Source organism: Arabidopsis lyrata (assembly GCF_000004255.2).
Source record: "Arabidopsis lyrata subsp. lyrata unplaced genomic scaffold ARALYscaffold_4, whole genome shotgun sequence".
In the NCBI taxonomy this organism is placed as follows: domain Eukaryota; kingdom Viridiplantae; phylum Streptophyta; class Magnoliopsida; order Brassicales; family Brassicaceae; genus Arabidopsis; species Arabidopsis lyrata.
Genome location: NW_003302552.1, coordinates 18661964 through 18674874, shown reverse-complemented (window position 1 = coordinate 18674874; position 12911 = coordinate 18661964). Strand labels below are relative to the sequence as shown.

Here is a 12911-nt window from a genome sequence, read left to right as displayed (position 1 = left end):
TTGCAATAAAACCTGCATTTAAGACCAACCCCTCGGGAACCTGATTTTTCAGGCTTTAGTTTGTCCATTGTCCAATTGTGATCCCTATCGAAACCAAACCCAAAACCGATGAGTTAATTGGAAGATTAAAAAGGGAGCGAAGAGTCTCTTTCAGTCTCACTGTTACTTCTCTCTGCAGGAACATCATAAGACGTTGAGTTCGACTACAGGTATGATTCGAATTCTCTCTTCTCACCTAAAAGCTTCTGTCTTTATATTCTTCTTAGCTCGTAGTAAAGCTAATTCCTCTTTGAAGTCCAAGTTTAAGTTTTTTTTTTTTCTTTTCTTGAAATCGTATTTGGTTGGTGTTGTGAGTTTCAGGTTTAGAGACATGTCTTATATTCCACCACATAAGAGGCATTCGAAGGATCCAGCCAAACCTTCCCCTGTTCCAGATTCTCTTGTTACAAAATTCAAGAAAAACCTCGACTTTAATAGTAGCAGTGATAAACGCAACAAGATTATCTATTCAGGAGATTCCATTTCCAAATGGTTTCTTGTTGGTTCAAATGGAATCGAGGATGAGTTTCCTTCGTTTGTTAAGTTTGTGCCCTTGTCCTCTGATTCTGTCGAGTGCAGAAAAGGAGAAAAGCCTTCAATACTGATGAACAACAATGTCCAAAATGGTAAGAAACTATTAATAGACTTTGGCTATGTGTTTTGACAAAATGAATATCATCTAGGTGTAGCAACACTATTAACTATTTTGTTAGTGCTATGAACGTTTTTGCCAAAAGAAGATGCATTGTGTTTTTTTTAGTGTGGTTTTTTATATGTTTAGATTTAGTGAATATGAATATTGGAGGGAGCAAAGATGAGAGAACTCAGTGGCTATTAGTGGCTGAGAAGGTTGTGGAGGATCTTGTGTTGGCTTATGAGCGAGCTAAGACTGAAATGGAGGAGCATCATCATGTATTGAGATTGGTTGCTCGGTCTGGTAAAATCTTCTTCTATGGGTAAGCGGTTCAGCGTCTGATCTTACATTTTTTTGTTTTTAAATTTATGAAGTCTTATTTTCTTTCTAACATATACAACTTAAAACCAGGAGTCAAGCTGGTCCTGTGGCTGAATGTTCACTAAAAAACTTGAATAAGATGTTCTCTACGGATGTCCCAGTGTCTTGCTTACAACACATCAAATCTAAGGTTGTACCAAGCCATGGATTCTCTATTGATGTGGAAAAGGAAACATACACTGTGAAGGTACTTGTTTCGTTTTCGTAGACGTATACTTCAGATGTCATTTTGAATATGCTTATTTGTGTCTGGCTTTATAGGTATCGCATTATACTCGTCCCAATGCAACCATCAACTGTAAATGTACCCGTAAGGAAGATGGACGGCTCAGTATGTACAAGGCAAGTCTCGAATTTTATGTCTGAAATGACTAGAACCAATAGTAACATGAAGTCTCTTCTTTATAGCAATAACAACAAACCGATACAAGAATCAAATATTGTTCCGACTTCTGAGAACCTATGATTCATCTCATCATTGATATTAACTTGTTGTTACATGCCACATTTTTACTTGGTTTTTCTTTTAAAATCTTATATTGAAGCTTGAGTTTTGCTTTTGTAGGCTGAGCTTAATCCTGTAAGGCATATGGTTGTTGATGTGTCATGCATCGATAAGAATCTTGACATGAGACTGATGCTCGCTGCCAAAAGGAAGATGACGTCTCTCACTGTGAGTTGAACTGGATCTATGCATATGCACATTTTTTTCTGGATAGAATATAGAATATTCCTCTCTTGGACTTAGGTTGGGTGATCTTTCTATGATGAGCAGGATAAAGAGATAAGCAACATTAAAGCGCTATTGGATTCAGCAACTGTTGATCCAAATGTAAAAGGCGGTTTAAGGTGGCCATTAGGTAAAGCTTCATCTGAAGATGGATACAGAGTATTTGAAGCTTGTCACGTTAGAGCTACTATCTACAAAAATCAAACTCTAAGGCTTAGGGTAAGAGAGACTGATAGATTCAATGAGAGAATTGGAACAGGGGAAATCAAGAGGGAGGTGACTCTGATACTTAAAGACCTAAACTCTAAGTTACAGGTAAGTTATTGTGCTCTTGTGTTTTACAAACTCTATTGGAAGTGCGAGGCTTATTGTGATTACACTTGCGGTCTGCAGGAGCAGAACACTGAGAGGGGTGATGTTTTGGAGATGCTACGAGATACTCTTGGAACTATATGGGACTTCTTGCATTGCGATGCATATATTATGTGATGAAGAACAATATGATGTTTGCTCGTTCTATCGGGTTTCTTTTTTTCTTTCTGCTGTGTTTTGGTACAATAATGTTTAAGGTTGTAAAGGAATGATGTTTAAGGTTGTGAAGGAATGAACTTATGTGTGACAAAAAAACACAGAAGTTGATTTCTTGTTACCAGTCATTTCATGTATGTGAACTTGGTGTATTATGGACTCATTGCATACTGAAATTTCCTTTTAGTTAAAAGGTTAAATCGTAATCTAAGCAGTACAATTACGCTGAAAGATTTCCAATTATCACAGTCAAGTTTGATGGATGCGACAACTTTGTACAGTATACATTAAGGTTAAAGGTAAGTTTCAGAGATAGCAGTGGAAAAACTGATGCAATTAATATTGAACAAACAGAACAAAGGTAGTTTAAATACTTGATATAAATACATTGGTAAGATTTATCTTCTGCTTTGGATATGTAGTTCTAACTATCATTAATAAGACCAAACACATCAATTTTACAACTTTTAGAGTTGCTCCACATTGCTTAAACCAGGTGTGCTAAAAGTTCGACTGCTTTATCCATCAAACCTTTCTCACATAACCTGCTAATGACTTCCTCAATTTTTGAACTCTTAACAAACAAGTTCATGTTAAATGCTTCTTCCAATAAACCTTGAGCACAAACAACCTCATCTACCTCTATATATGCACTAATCATAATATCATATGTGTGGCTGTTCCGGTTAACTCCATTCATCTCCATCTCTTTCCATAGAGTCTTAGCTCGACTCAGATCTCCAGCTTTAACCAATCCTTTTATCACTATATTGTATGTAACTACATTAGGCTCAGAACCTAGCTTGTTCATTGAAGACATCATCTTTATAGCACCTTCGATATCGTTCTGCTTGCATAACCCATTGATATACACATTATAGGTATAAACATCAGGATCCAAACCTAACAAGAGCAACTCATCAAACAACTTGTCTGCTTTCGGGTAATCCTCATCCGCAATAACGCCTAGCAACACAATAGTATAACAAACAACATCGGGATCTATTCTATCACATTTCATCTGATTCAGTACACTTACAACTTCTTTTCCCCTTCCTCCTTCCACCAAGAACCTCATCACAACTGTATAATCCCGCAAACCTGGCAAAAACCGAGTCTTTCGCAGATCTTCCAAATATCCAATTACATCGAAACATGAAGAATCCTTGTGTTTACAAACAGAACTCAACAACAGAGAGTATAATCTTGGATCAACAATAACACTATCCTCACTCATGTATCTCACTAACTCAGTAGCACAATCAACCTCACCGATTCTACAAAGAGCATTGATCAATATCCCGAAAGTAGATTCCTCTAACCTAACACCCATTCTACTAGCTTTCACCAAAATCTCAGGCACCAATTCAAGACTCTGTCTTTTTCTCACAAGAACTAAGAGCAAAGCATTGAGCGTGTAAGCAGAAGGCACGCACCTGAAATTAGGGATTTTGAAGAAAACATCAATAGCCTCTTCAATTCTACCGGAGAAGCCATAAGCAGCGATGACATCCCTGAAAATGGATTCAGGTGTGTCGAACTTCTCAGAGACTTCAAGGTGGTCAAGAACAGATGCAATGTTCTCAAGCTGAGAGGTTTTAGCTAGGGTTTCGATAACGAATCTGTAAGCTTGAGGAGTGGGCTCGCAGTTATGTAGTTGGAAAGAGCTTACGAGGGTTCGCATAACAGAACCATTCTCTGAATCTGCGAGAAGATTGCTTCTTAGCTCTTCCATGGCGTATTTTTGCTTGAGATTCTCATTCCATTTGGTTTTGAAAGATGACTGAGGAATTTTTCGATACTTTCTCATGAAATTTGACATTCGGTGCCATGATGAAGATCTTGCCATTTCATCAATTCGACGGAGACTGTAAAACTGGAAGACATGTCATATAGATTAGCTTCAGGATCTTGTCCGTATATAACATCATTAAAAGCCCAAATAGATTCAAAAGCCCACTATTGGCCCAGCTTCATTTAGGGTTTTCTGATCTTTAAATAAATTGTAATGTGTATACACTTTCCCTTCACCGCAAGAAATCAGAAGAATAGGAAAAAAAAAAAAAAAGTTTTGAGGGTTAAACAATGACGACGATGATCTACGATCTTCCAAGGGATTTGATAGAGGAGATTTTTTCTAGGCTACCCTTGAAATCTATGAAAGCAGTGAGGTTAACATGCAAAAGTTGGAACAATTTATTCAAAAGTAAAGTAACAACACCAACAAGAGAAGGGGAGACTATGATGATCTTCAGGATGATGCCTGACAGTTTTTGTTTAATGAGCGGCATCGTCGATGTTGATCCATCTATAGAGCGTAAAGGTCAACTTAGTTTCCTTTACAAAGTCAGTGTATCTAGAATTTACCACTATGAGGGTTTAATTTTATGCAAATTGAAAGACGTTAATAGGGTTATGGTTTGGAATCCCTATTTGGGGCAAACAAGGTGGATCAACCTCAGGTATTCTCACCTCATAAACGGATTCAACAGGTACAGTTATGCTCTCGGATACGAGGATAAGGAATCTTGCCGTAGCGTTAAATTGTTGAGGTTTTTAGATTATTTCTTCCATGCACCCGAAACACAATTTTTTTGGTATGAAATCTACGATTTTGATTCTGGTTTATGGAAAACCCTTGATGTCACTCCAAACTGGGGTATATATTGTTCAAGCCCTAGCGTTTCTCTTAAGGGTAACACTTACTGGTGTGCTAGTAAAAGGAGCTCAGAAGGTTGTATGGATCATATAATATGTTTTGATTTTACAAAAGAGAGGTTTGGGCCGCTTCTACCTCTGCCGTCTAGCGTTAGGGATCGTAAATCTATATATGCGACTTTATCTTGTGTTAAAGAAGAGAAGCTTGCAGCTTTATTCCAGCGCCCTGAATCATACGAACTTTATTTTGAGATATGGATTACGACTAAGATTGAGGCCGAAATGGTGTCGTGGAGCAAGTTCTTGAGAATGGATACGGGACCTAAGGTAAATGTTCCAGGTAGTTTCTTGATTGACGAGGAGAAGAAAGTCTTCATGGGTTTTTGTACAGACTATAACTCCGACTATGACGACTGTCCCAAAAAATTTATTAACATCATTGGAGAGGCTGGATACTTAAAGAAATTGGATCTCGGAGTACCTGCATACCAAAACCATTGGCTAGATGTGTGCTCTTATGTTCCAAGTTTGGTCCAGATCAAGAAACTTGCACGAGGCAAAAGGATAAAACAACGCAGTTTAGAAAAGCATCGATTTGATCAGAACAGGTTGAGACTTGCTGCAGTTGATGAAAAGATAAAGAATAATCGATATAGATTTTTTAGGAGAATTTAGATTGGTTGCTAAGTTACAGGTATCTTAAGCGTTCTTGTATCTTAGATACTTTATTGGAAGTGAGGCTTATGGTGATTATACTTGTGATCTGCAGGAGCAGAACACTGAGAGGAGTCGAGTTTTGGAAACGCTTTGAGGTGCTCTTGGAACCATATGGGAATGCTTGCATTGTGATGCCTATCTTACGTACGTGATAAAGAACCATATGTTGTTGGTGCTGTTGGGTTTCTCTTTTACTCTCTATTGTGTTTTTGTACGACAATGTGTTTTTTTTGGATGCGAGCTAAGAGAAGATCTTATGGTCTTGTAAATCTGAGATAAAGAATTTTGGACATTTTGATACTCTTTATAGAGGGCTTTGCATATCCAACGTTTTTGGGAGGGTCTTTGCTACTTTTACAAAGTTTTTACTCATGTTTGAACAGTTTTACTCCTTTTTTTTTTGTCGAATATTACATCTATTTACCGTTTTTCACAATTGAGACCAATTGATAGACTGACACGCTATCATGAGTCGCATCCTATGTGAAGCTTGAGCATAGATATCCCAAGTTAGTCATAAGTAAAACCTTATGGATAGTCTGTTTTAACCACAATTGCAGAAAAAAATAATTATTTGAATATATATGCATGCGACTGCGAGGGCATTCATTTTATTGTTTAGAAGAAACCAAACACAATATAACTAAAGAGTCTCTTGGGGTTCATTGTTACTTTTCTGCAGTAGTTGCGTGGGACGAAAGGTAAGTTTCACCATCTCTCTTCTCACTTTAAAATCTACTAAATTGAATTCTCCTTGCTTACTAAGCATTTCCACTCCGAGCTCCAAGTTCAAGCATATATATATATTTTGAGAGGTTCAGGTTCATACATGTCTTATATTCCTCCATATAAGCGACTAGATCTTCCCCTGTTCCAGAAACTCTTCTTACAAAAGTCAAGAAGAAAACATGTCTTCAAGAGTAGCAGTGCTAAAGGCAATGCTCTTATATATTCATGAGATAATATTTCCAAATGGTTTCTTATTGGTTCCTCTCTGTTAAGCTTGTTCCCTTGTCCTCTGATTCTTCTGAATGCAGGAATGTCTTTGATTTAAGAAAGGTAACTTGGTTAGACGACATCTAAAGCCTGACTAGATTCTCAAGCCCAATATCGGCCCAACTTTATTTAGGGTTTATATATGTATCTTCAATCGATGTGTCGTGTATACTTTTTCCTTTCCTTTAGCCGCAAGATAGTTCTTCTGATTTGAAACAATGACGACAATGATCTCCGATCTTCCAAGGGATTTGATAGAGGAGATTCTTTCTAGGCTTTCCTGGAAATCTATGAAAGCTGTGAGATTAACTTGCAAAAGTTGGAACAATTTTTCCAAAAGTGAGAGCTTTTCGAAGATGCACATTGGTAAAGCAAAGATGATCGCGATGATGCCTGTACAAGCTTTATCTAATGAGCTGCGTTGTTGACGACGTTGATCCATCTATAGAGCATAAAGGTCAACTTAGTTTCCTTCACAATCAAGTCAGTATATCTCGAATTTCCCACTATATGAGGGTTTAATTTTATGCATCTTGAAAGACGTTACTAGGATTGTGGTTTGGAATCCGTATTTGGGCCAAACAAGGTGGATCAAACTCAGATTTTCTCATTGTTATCATTTTCGAAAAGGATGCGACATGTTCAATTACACTCTCGGATACGAGGTTAAAGAATCTTGTTGTTGCGTCAAAATCTTGAGGTTTGTAGATTATTTTTACAGTAGCACCCGATAATCATTTTTTTGGTATGAAATCTACGATTTTGATTCGGGTTTATGGACAACTCTTGATGTTACTCCACACTGGAGTATATCTTCTTCAACCCAAAGCGTTTCTCTTAAGGGAAACACTTACTGGTGCGCTTATGAAAGGAGCTTAAACGGTCACGAGCATCATATAATATGTTTTGATTTTACAAAAGAGAGGTTTGGACCGCTTCTGCCTCTGCCGTCTAGCATTACGGATCATGAATATAAAATCGTAACTTTATCGTGTGTTAAAGAAGAGAAGATTGCAGCTTTATTTTGGCACAAGGCATCATATGATACTGAGATTGAGATATGGATTACAACTAAGATTGAAGCCGAAATGGTGTCGTGGAGCAAGTTCTTGAGATTTAATACATGTTTTTTTCTTGATACGGGACTTAAGATAGTTTTTCCAACTACTTTCTTCATTGATGAAGAGAAGAAAGTCTTCATGGGTGTTGGTAGAGAGAATGGCTCTGTTAGAGGTGATTGGGACTATGACTCTGGATATCCCAAAACATTTATTAACATCATTGGAGAGGCTGGATACTTAAAAATATTGGATCCCGGATTACCTAACCAAAACCGTTGGCCACGTGTGTGCTCTTATGTTCCAAGTTTGATCCCAATCAAGAAACTTTCACGTGTGGGCAAAAATATAGAACAAAGTAGTTTAGAAAAGCAACGATTTGATCAAAACAGTTCGAGACTTGCCGCAATTGAAAAGCTACGATCTGGAGGCAATGTATACGAGGCGCAAAAGGGGGTATTTAGACGCGTACGCAAAATTGAGCTTGGTTGCTAAGTTAAAAGTAATTTTTTGTGCTCTTGTATCTTAGATACTTTATTGGAAGTGAGGCTTGTGGTGATTACATTAGTGATCGATCTGCAGGAGCAGAACACTAAGAGGGGTCGAGTTTTGGAAACGCTTTGAGATGCTCTTGGAACCATATTGGAATTCTTGCATTGTGATGCCTATCTTAAGTGATAAAGAACCATATGATGTTGTTGGTTCCGGTTGGGTTTCTCTTTTACTTTCTGCTTTGTTTTACTACAACAATATGTCTAGAAGGCGGCAAAAAATGATTAGCCTCAATATACAAAGCCTTATTATATATTCTGTTACAAAACTTCTATTTATTTTCTCATGTACTTTATTTTTTGCATGTATGTCAAGAAATTTGTGACTTCAATCTATTGTGTTGCATCACAAATCTTTTCAAACTCCTGCTTTTCAGATTGGTTACCTTGATTATTGTTAAGAAACTTGGTTTTTAATGGTGCTATATATGATTATTATGATTGAGAGAAGTGAGATAGAAGAAGAAGTTTGTTAATTATTATGAAAGGTTTTAGGTTATAATGAACTTAGAAATAAGAAAACAGAGAACAAAAGCTGTTTAACTTAACTGACTCAAACAAACCTTTTAACAAGAGTAAACCACATTCCTTCTAACCGGAGTCTCAAGCTTAAGGTCAAAGAGATTGACAGATTCAATGAGACGTTTGGAACAGGGGAAATCCAGAGGGGTGTGACTTTGATACTTCAAGACATCAACAAGTCAATGAATTATTGTGCTTTTGCTTTTTTTGAAACTCTGAAGAGGCTTATGGTTAATAGGTTATAGCAATTATTACCCTTGTGGGTCTGCATGAGCAGAACATTGTGAACGGGTTTTGTTTCGGAAATGCTCTTGCAAACATGGAAATTCTTGCGCTTTGATGCCATACTAACGTAATAAAGAACCATATTCTGTTGCTACATTATGTTGTGTTTTGTAAATTAAGTTTTTTTGGGGTTGTGAAGGATTGAACTTGTTACTTATCCAAACAAAGAACAAAACTTTTGTTTTATATGATAAAGCTCATATGTATTTAAATATTTATCAATCGATTTGGTTTTAACAAATCTAATTTAATTTTTAATTGTATAACCGAAAGGGTACGAAGACATCTCGAATCCAATAAGAACAAGTCAAACGTTAAGAAAAAAAAAAAAGATAGACATGCTTGACATGGTCTTTTGGAGTTCATAGTTCTCCTTTTAAGATCTTTCTGCTACAACTTTAGAAGACGTTGATTTCACGAAAGGTATGATTCTCCTTCTCTCTTTCTTATACACTTTTTTTTTTTTAATGCTCTTTTGAAAACATTTCGTGAAATCATTTTTATTTTTATTTTTCTTGGAGTTTCAGGTTAAGACATGTCTTATATTCCTCCACATAAGCGACATTTGAATCCGGCTAGACCAGCCCCTGTTCCAGATTCTCTTATTCCCACATTCAAGAAAAACCTCGAATTCAAGAGTAAAAATGATAAACGCAACAATATTATCTATTCAGGAGATTCCATTTCCAAATGGTTTCTTGTTGGTTCTATAATCATTCTTTCCTATAAAATAGGTGCAAGCTTTAAGCAGAATTTTTTGTGTCTTAACGCATCATCTGGAATTTGGTTATATGTTTGACAAAATGAATATTATTGCAAAACATAGTGTCTTTTAAATGTTAGTGTTATGATCTCTCTAGCCAAAAGAAAATGCATTGTGTATTTTTTAATGTGGTTTTTAATATGTTTATATTCAGTGAACATGGATATGGGAGAGAAAGAAGAAGAGAGAACTCAGTGGCAGTTAGTAGCAGAAAAGGTCGAGAAGGATCTCGACATGAGACTGATGCTAGCCGCTAAGAGGAAAATAACGTATCTCAGCGTGAGTTAGAATTTTGATATAGATATCTTATGGATAAGTAGTTATGCTCTTCTTGGACTTAGGTTGGTTGATCTTTCTTTGATGGGCAGGAGAAAGAGATAGGTGACATTAAAGCGCTATTGGAATCAGCGACTGTTGATCCAAATGTAAAAGGCGGTTTAAAGTGGCCGTTTGGTAAAGCTTTAACTAAAGATGGATACAGAGAATTTGAAGTTTGTCACGTTAGAGCTACTATCTACAAAAACAAAACTCTAAGGCTTAGGGTTAGAGAGACTGATAGATTCAATGAGAGGAGTGGAACAGGGGAAATCAAGAGGGAGGTGAGTCTGACGCTTAAAGACATCGACACTAAGTTACAGGTAAATTATTGTACTCTTGTACTATCTTAGAAACTTTAATGGAAGTGAGGCTTATAGTGATTACACTTTTTTGGTCTGCAGGAACAGAACATGGAGAGGGCTTGTGTTGTGGAAATGCTTCGAGATGCTCTTGGAACCATATGGGACTTCTTGCATTGCGATGCATATATTACGTAATCCGTAATAATATGATCTTGCTGTTGTTATGGGGTTTTCTTTCTTACCTTGTGCTGTGTTTTGGCAGAATAATGTTTTGTGACAAAAAAAAACAAAAAAACAGAATTGTATATTTGTTCCAGAGAATTTGTTGTTACAAAATCTGAAATAAATACATTTGTAAGTTTTCACTTCTCAAATCCTTGCAAAGTTTTTTATATTTTTCGATACTTTCTCAAGAAATTTGACATTCGGTGCCACGATGAAGATCTTGCCATTTCAATTTCAACAATGTAAAATTAGAAGAAGACAGATAAGCTTCAGGATCTTGTTGGTACATACATAACATCATTGAAAGCCCAACTAGATTCAAAAGCCCACTAGTGGCCCAACTTCATTTAGGTTTTTTTTGTATCTTCAATTGTTACGTGTATACACTTTCCCTTCGCCGCAAGAAATCAGAAGAATAGGAAAAAAAAAAAAAAAAAAAAAGGGTTTTAAAGGTAGAAACAATGACGACAATGATCTCCAATCTTCCAAAGGATTTGATCGAGGAAATTCTTTCGAGGCTTTCCTGGAAATCTATGAAAGCAGTGAGATTAACTTGCAAAAGTTGGAACAATTTATCCAAAAGTGAGATGTACATTGGTAAATCAACAAGAGAAGGACAGTCTATGATGATCGCGATGATGCCTCACAATCTTTATCTAATGAGCTGCGTCGTCGACGTTGATCCATCTATAGAGCATAAAGGTCAACTTAGTTTCCTTCACAATCAAGTTAGCATATCTCGAGTCTTTCACTATGAGGGTTTAATTTTATGCATCTTGAAAGACGTTACTAGGATTGTGGTTTTGAATCCGTATTTGGGCCAAACAAGGTGGATCAAACTCAGATTTTCTCACTGTCAACAAAGATTTGACATGTTCAGTTATGCTCTCGGTTACGAGCATAAAGAATCTTGTCGTAGTTTTAAATTCTTGAGGTTTATAGATTATTTCTACAAAGCACCCGAAACGAAATTTTTTTGGTATGAAATCTACGATTTTGATTCTGGTTCATGGAGTACTCTTGATGTCACTCCACACTGGTTTATATCTTGTTCAAGCGATAGCGTTTCTCTTAAGGGAAATACCTACTGGTGTGCTAGAGAAAGGACCCCTGAAAACGGTCTCCGCGATCACATAATCTGTTTTGATTTTACAAGAGAGAGATTTGGGCCGCTTCTACCTCTGCCGGTTAACGTTACTGATCATGACTATGGTATTGTGACTTTATCTTGTGTTAAAGAAGAGAAGATTGCAGCCTTATTTCAGCACTACGCATCATTTGATTCTGAGTTTGAAATATGGATTACGACTAAGATTGAGGCCGAAATGGTGTCGTGGAGCAAGTTCTTGAGAATGGATACGAAGCCTAAGATATTTTTTCCAGATACTTTCTTCATTGATGAAGAGAAGAAAGTCTTCATGGATGTTGGTAGAGACTATGAAGGTAATTGGGACTATGACTATGAATATCCCAAAACATTAATTTACATCATTGGAGAGGCTGGGTACTTCAAAAAATTGGATCCCGGATTACCTAACCAAAACCGTTGGCCACGTGTGTGCTCTTATGTTCCAAGTTTGGTCCAGATCAAGAAACTTGCACGAGGCAAAAGGATAGAACAAAGTAGTTTAGAAAAGCATCGATTTGATCAAAACATGTTGAGACTTGCTGAAATTGAAATTGGTAGGAAGAGGCGCAAAAGGAGAAAACAGGATGATTAGGGACAAAACTGAGATTGGTTGCTAAGTTACAGGTAATTTTTGGTGTTCCTGTATCTTAGATACTTTATTGGAGGTGAGGCTTATGGTGATTATACTTGTGATCTGCAGGAGCAGAACATTAAGAAGGGTCGAGTTTTGGAAACGCTCTGAGATGCTCTTGGAACCTTATGGGAATTCTTGCATTGTGATGCCTATTTTACGTGATAAAGAAACCATATGATGTTGCTGGTGCTGTTTGGTTTCTCTTTTACTGTGTTTTGAAACAACTCTGTTTTTTGTTACCAGTAATTTCATGAATATGAACTTGGCGTATACATGACTCAGGCATGCTTAAGGTTCATTAATCATTATGATGAAGTTGCAATCGATGTGAAACAAGCAGAACAATATTTGTGATTCCAATAGGTAACAAAACCTCAAATAAATACAGTTGTAAGATTTCTCTTTTGCCTTAAACATGTAGTTTGATCACTTCCTAAAAAA

The 12911-nt window shown here is 36.7% G+C and overlaps 4 protein-coding genes across 7 annotated transcripts; 3 read left to right on the top strand and 1 right to left on the bottom strand.

Moving 5' to 3' along the window:
- The first annotated feature begins 1 nt into the window (after window position 1).
- LOC9315812 lies at window positions 2-2488 on the top strand. Of its 3 annotated transcripts, none has more exons than XM_021027189.1 (8): window positions 2-209; window positions 361-665; window positions 800-995; window positions 1085-1241; window positions 1316-1396; window positions 1620-1727; window positions 1830-2099; window positions 2178-2475. In XM_021027189.1, the coding sequence occupies exons 2-8, from the start codon at window positions 371-373 to the stop codon at window positions 2271-2273; spliced, it is 1203 nt and encodes a 400-aa protein (XP_020882848.1). In that variant the 5' UTR covers window positions 2-209; window positions 361-370; the 3' UTR covers window positions 2274-2475. The 3 variants fall into 3 exon arrangements, with proteins under 3 accessions (XP_020882848.1, XP_020882851.1, XP_020882849.1); XM_021027192.1 differs by having other exon boundaries at window positions 3-209; window positions 827-995; window positions 2178-2488; XM_021027190.1 differs by having other exon boundaries at window positions 3-209; window positions 821-995.
- Window positions 2489-2625: 137 nt separating this feature from the next.
- On the bottom strand, window positions 2626-4240 carry LOC9317663 (pentatricopeptide repeat-containing protein At2g38420, mitochondrial). Its single transcript, XM_002879698.2, has one exon. It carries the CDS (start codon window positions 4159-4161, stop codon window positions 2800-2802), a length of 1362 nt encoding a protein of 453 aa, XP_002879744.2. The 5' UTR covers window positions 4162-4240; the 3' UTR covers window positions 2626-2799.
- Window positions 4241-4383: 143 nt separating this feature from the next.
- Window positions 4384-5994, top strand: LOC9317662 (putative F-box protein At5g41510). Of its 2 annotated transcripts, none has more exons than XM_021027186.1 (2): window positions 4384-5578; window positions 5740-5994. In XM_021027186.1, the coding sequence occupies exons 1-2, from the start codon at window positions 4398-4400 to the stop codon at window positions 5837-5839; spliced, it is 1281 nt and encodes a 426-aa protein (XP_020882845.1). In that variant the 5' UTR covers window positions 4384-4397; the 3' UTR covers window positions 5840-5994. The 2 variants fall into 2 exon arrangements, with proteins under 2 accessions (XP_020882845.1, XP_020882846.1); XM_021027187.1 differs by having other exon boundaries at window positions 4384-5664; window positions 5740-5823.
- A 5143-nt stretch (window positions 5995-11137) lies between these two features.
- On the top strand, window positions 11138-12807 carry LOC9317660 (putative F-box protein At5g41510). Its single transcript, XM_021027188.1, has 2 exons — window positions 11138-12460; window positions 12537-12807. Exon 1 carries the CDS (start codon window positions 11169-11171, stop codon window positions 12426-12428), a length of 1260 nt encoding a protein of 419 aa, XP_020882847.1. The 5' UTR covers window positions 11138-11168; the 3' UTR covers window positions 12429-12460; window positions 12537-12807.
- Window positions 12808-12911: the final 104 nt, after the last annotated feature.

Coding starts and splice junctions, on each gene's coding strand:
- LOC9315812 (XM_021027189.1), top strand. CDS start 371: ATGTCTTATATTCCACCACATAAGAGGCATTCGAAGGATCCAGCCAAA. Junction 666..799: donor GAACAACAATGTCCAAAATG/GTAAGAAACTAT, acceptor TGTTTTTTTTAG/TGTGGTTTTTTATATGTTTA. Junction 2,100..2,177: donor ACCTAAACTCTAAGTTACAG/GTAAGTTATTGT, acceptor TGCGGTCTGCAG/GAGCAGAACACTGAGAGGGG.
- LOC9317663 (XM_002879698.2), bottom strand. CDS start 4,161: ATGGCAAGATCTTCATCATGGCACCGAATGTCAAATTTCATGAGAAAG.
- LOC9317662 (XM_021027186.1), top strand. CDS start 4,398: ATGACGACGATGATCTACGATCTTCCAAGGGATTTGATAGAGGAGATT. Junction 5,579..5,739: donor CATCGATTTGATCAGAACAG/GTTGAGACTTGC, acceptor TGTGATCTGCAG/GAGCAGAACACTGAGAGGAG.
- LOC9317660 (XM_021027188.1), top strand. CDS start 11,169: ATGACGACAATGATCTCCAATCTTCCAAAGGATTTGATCGAGGAAATT.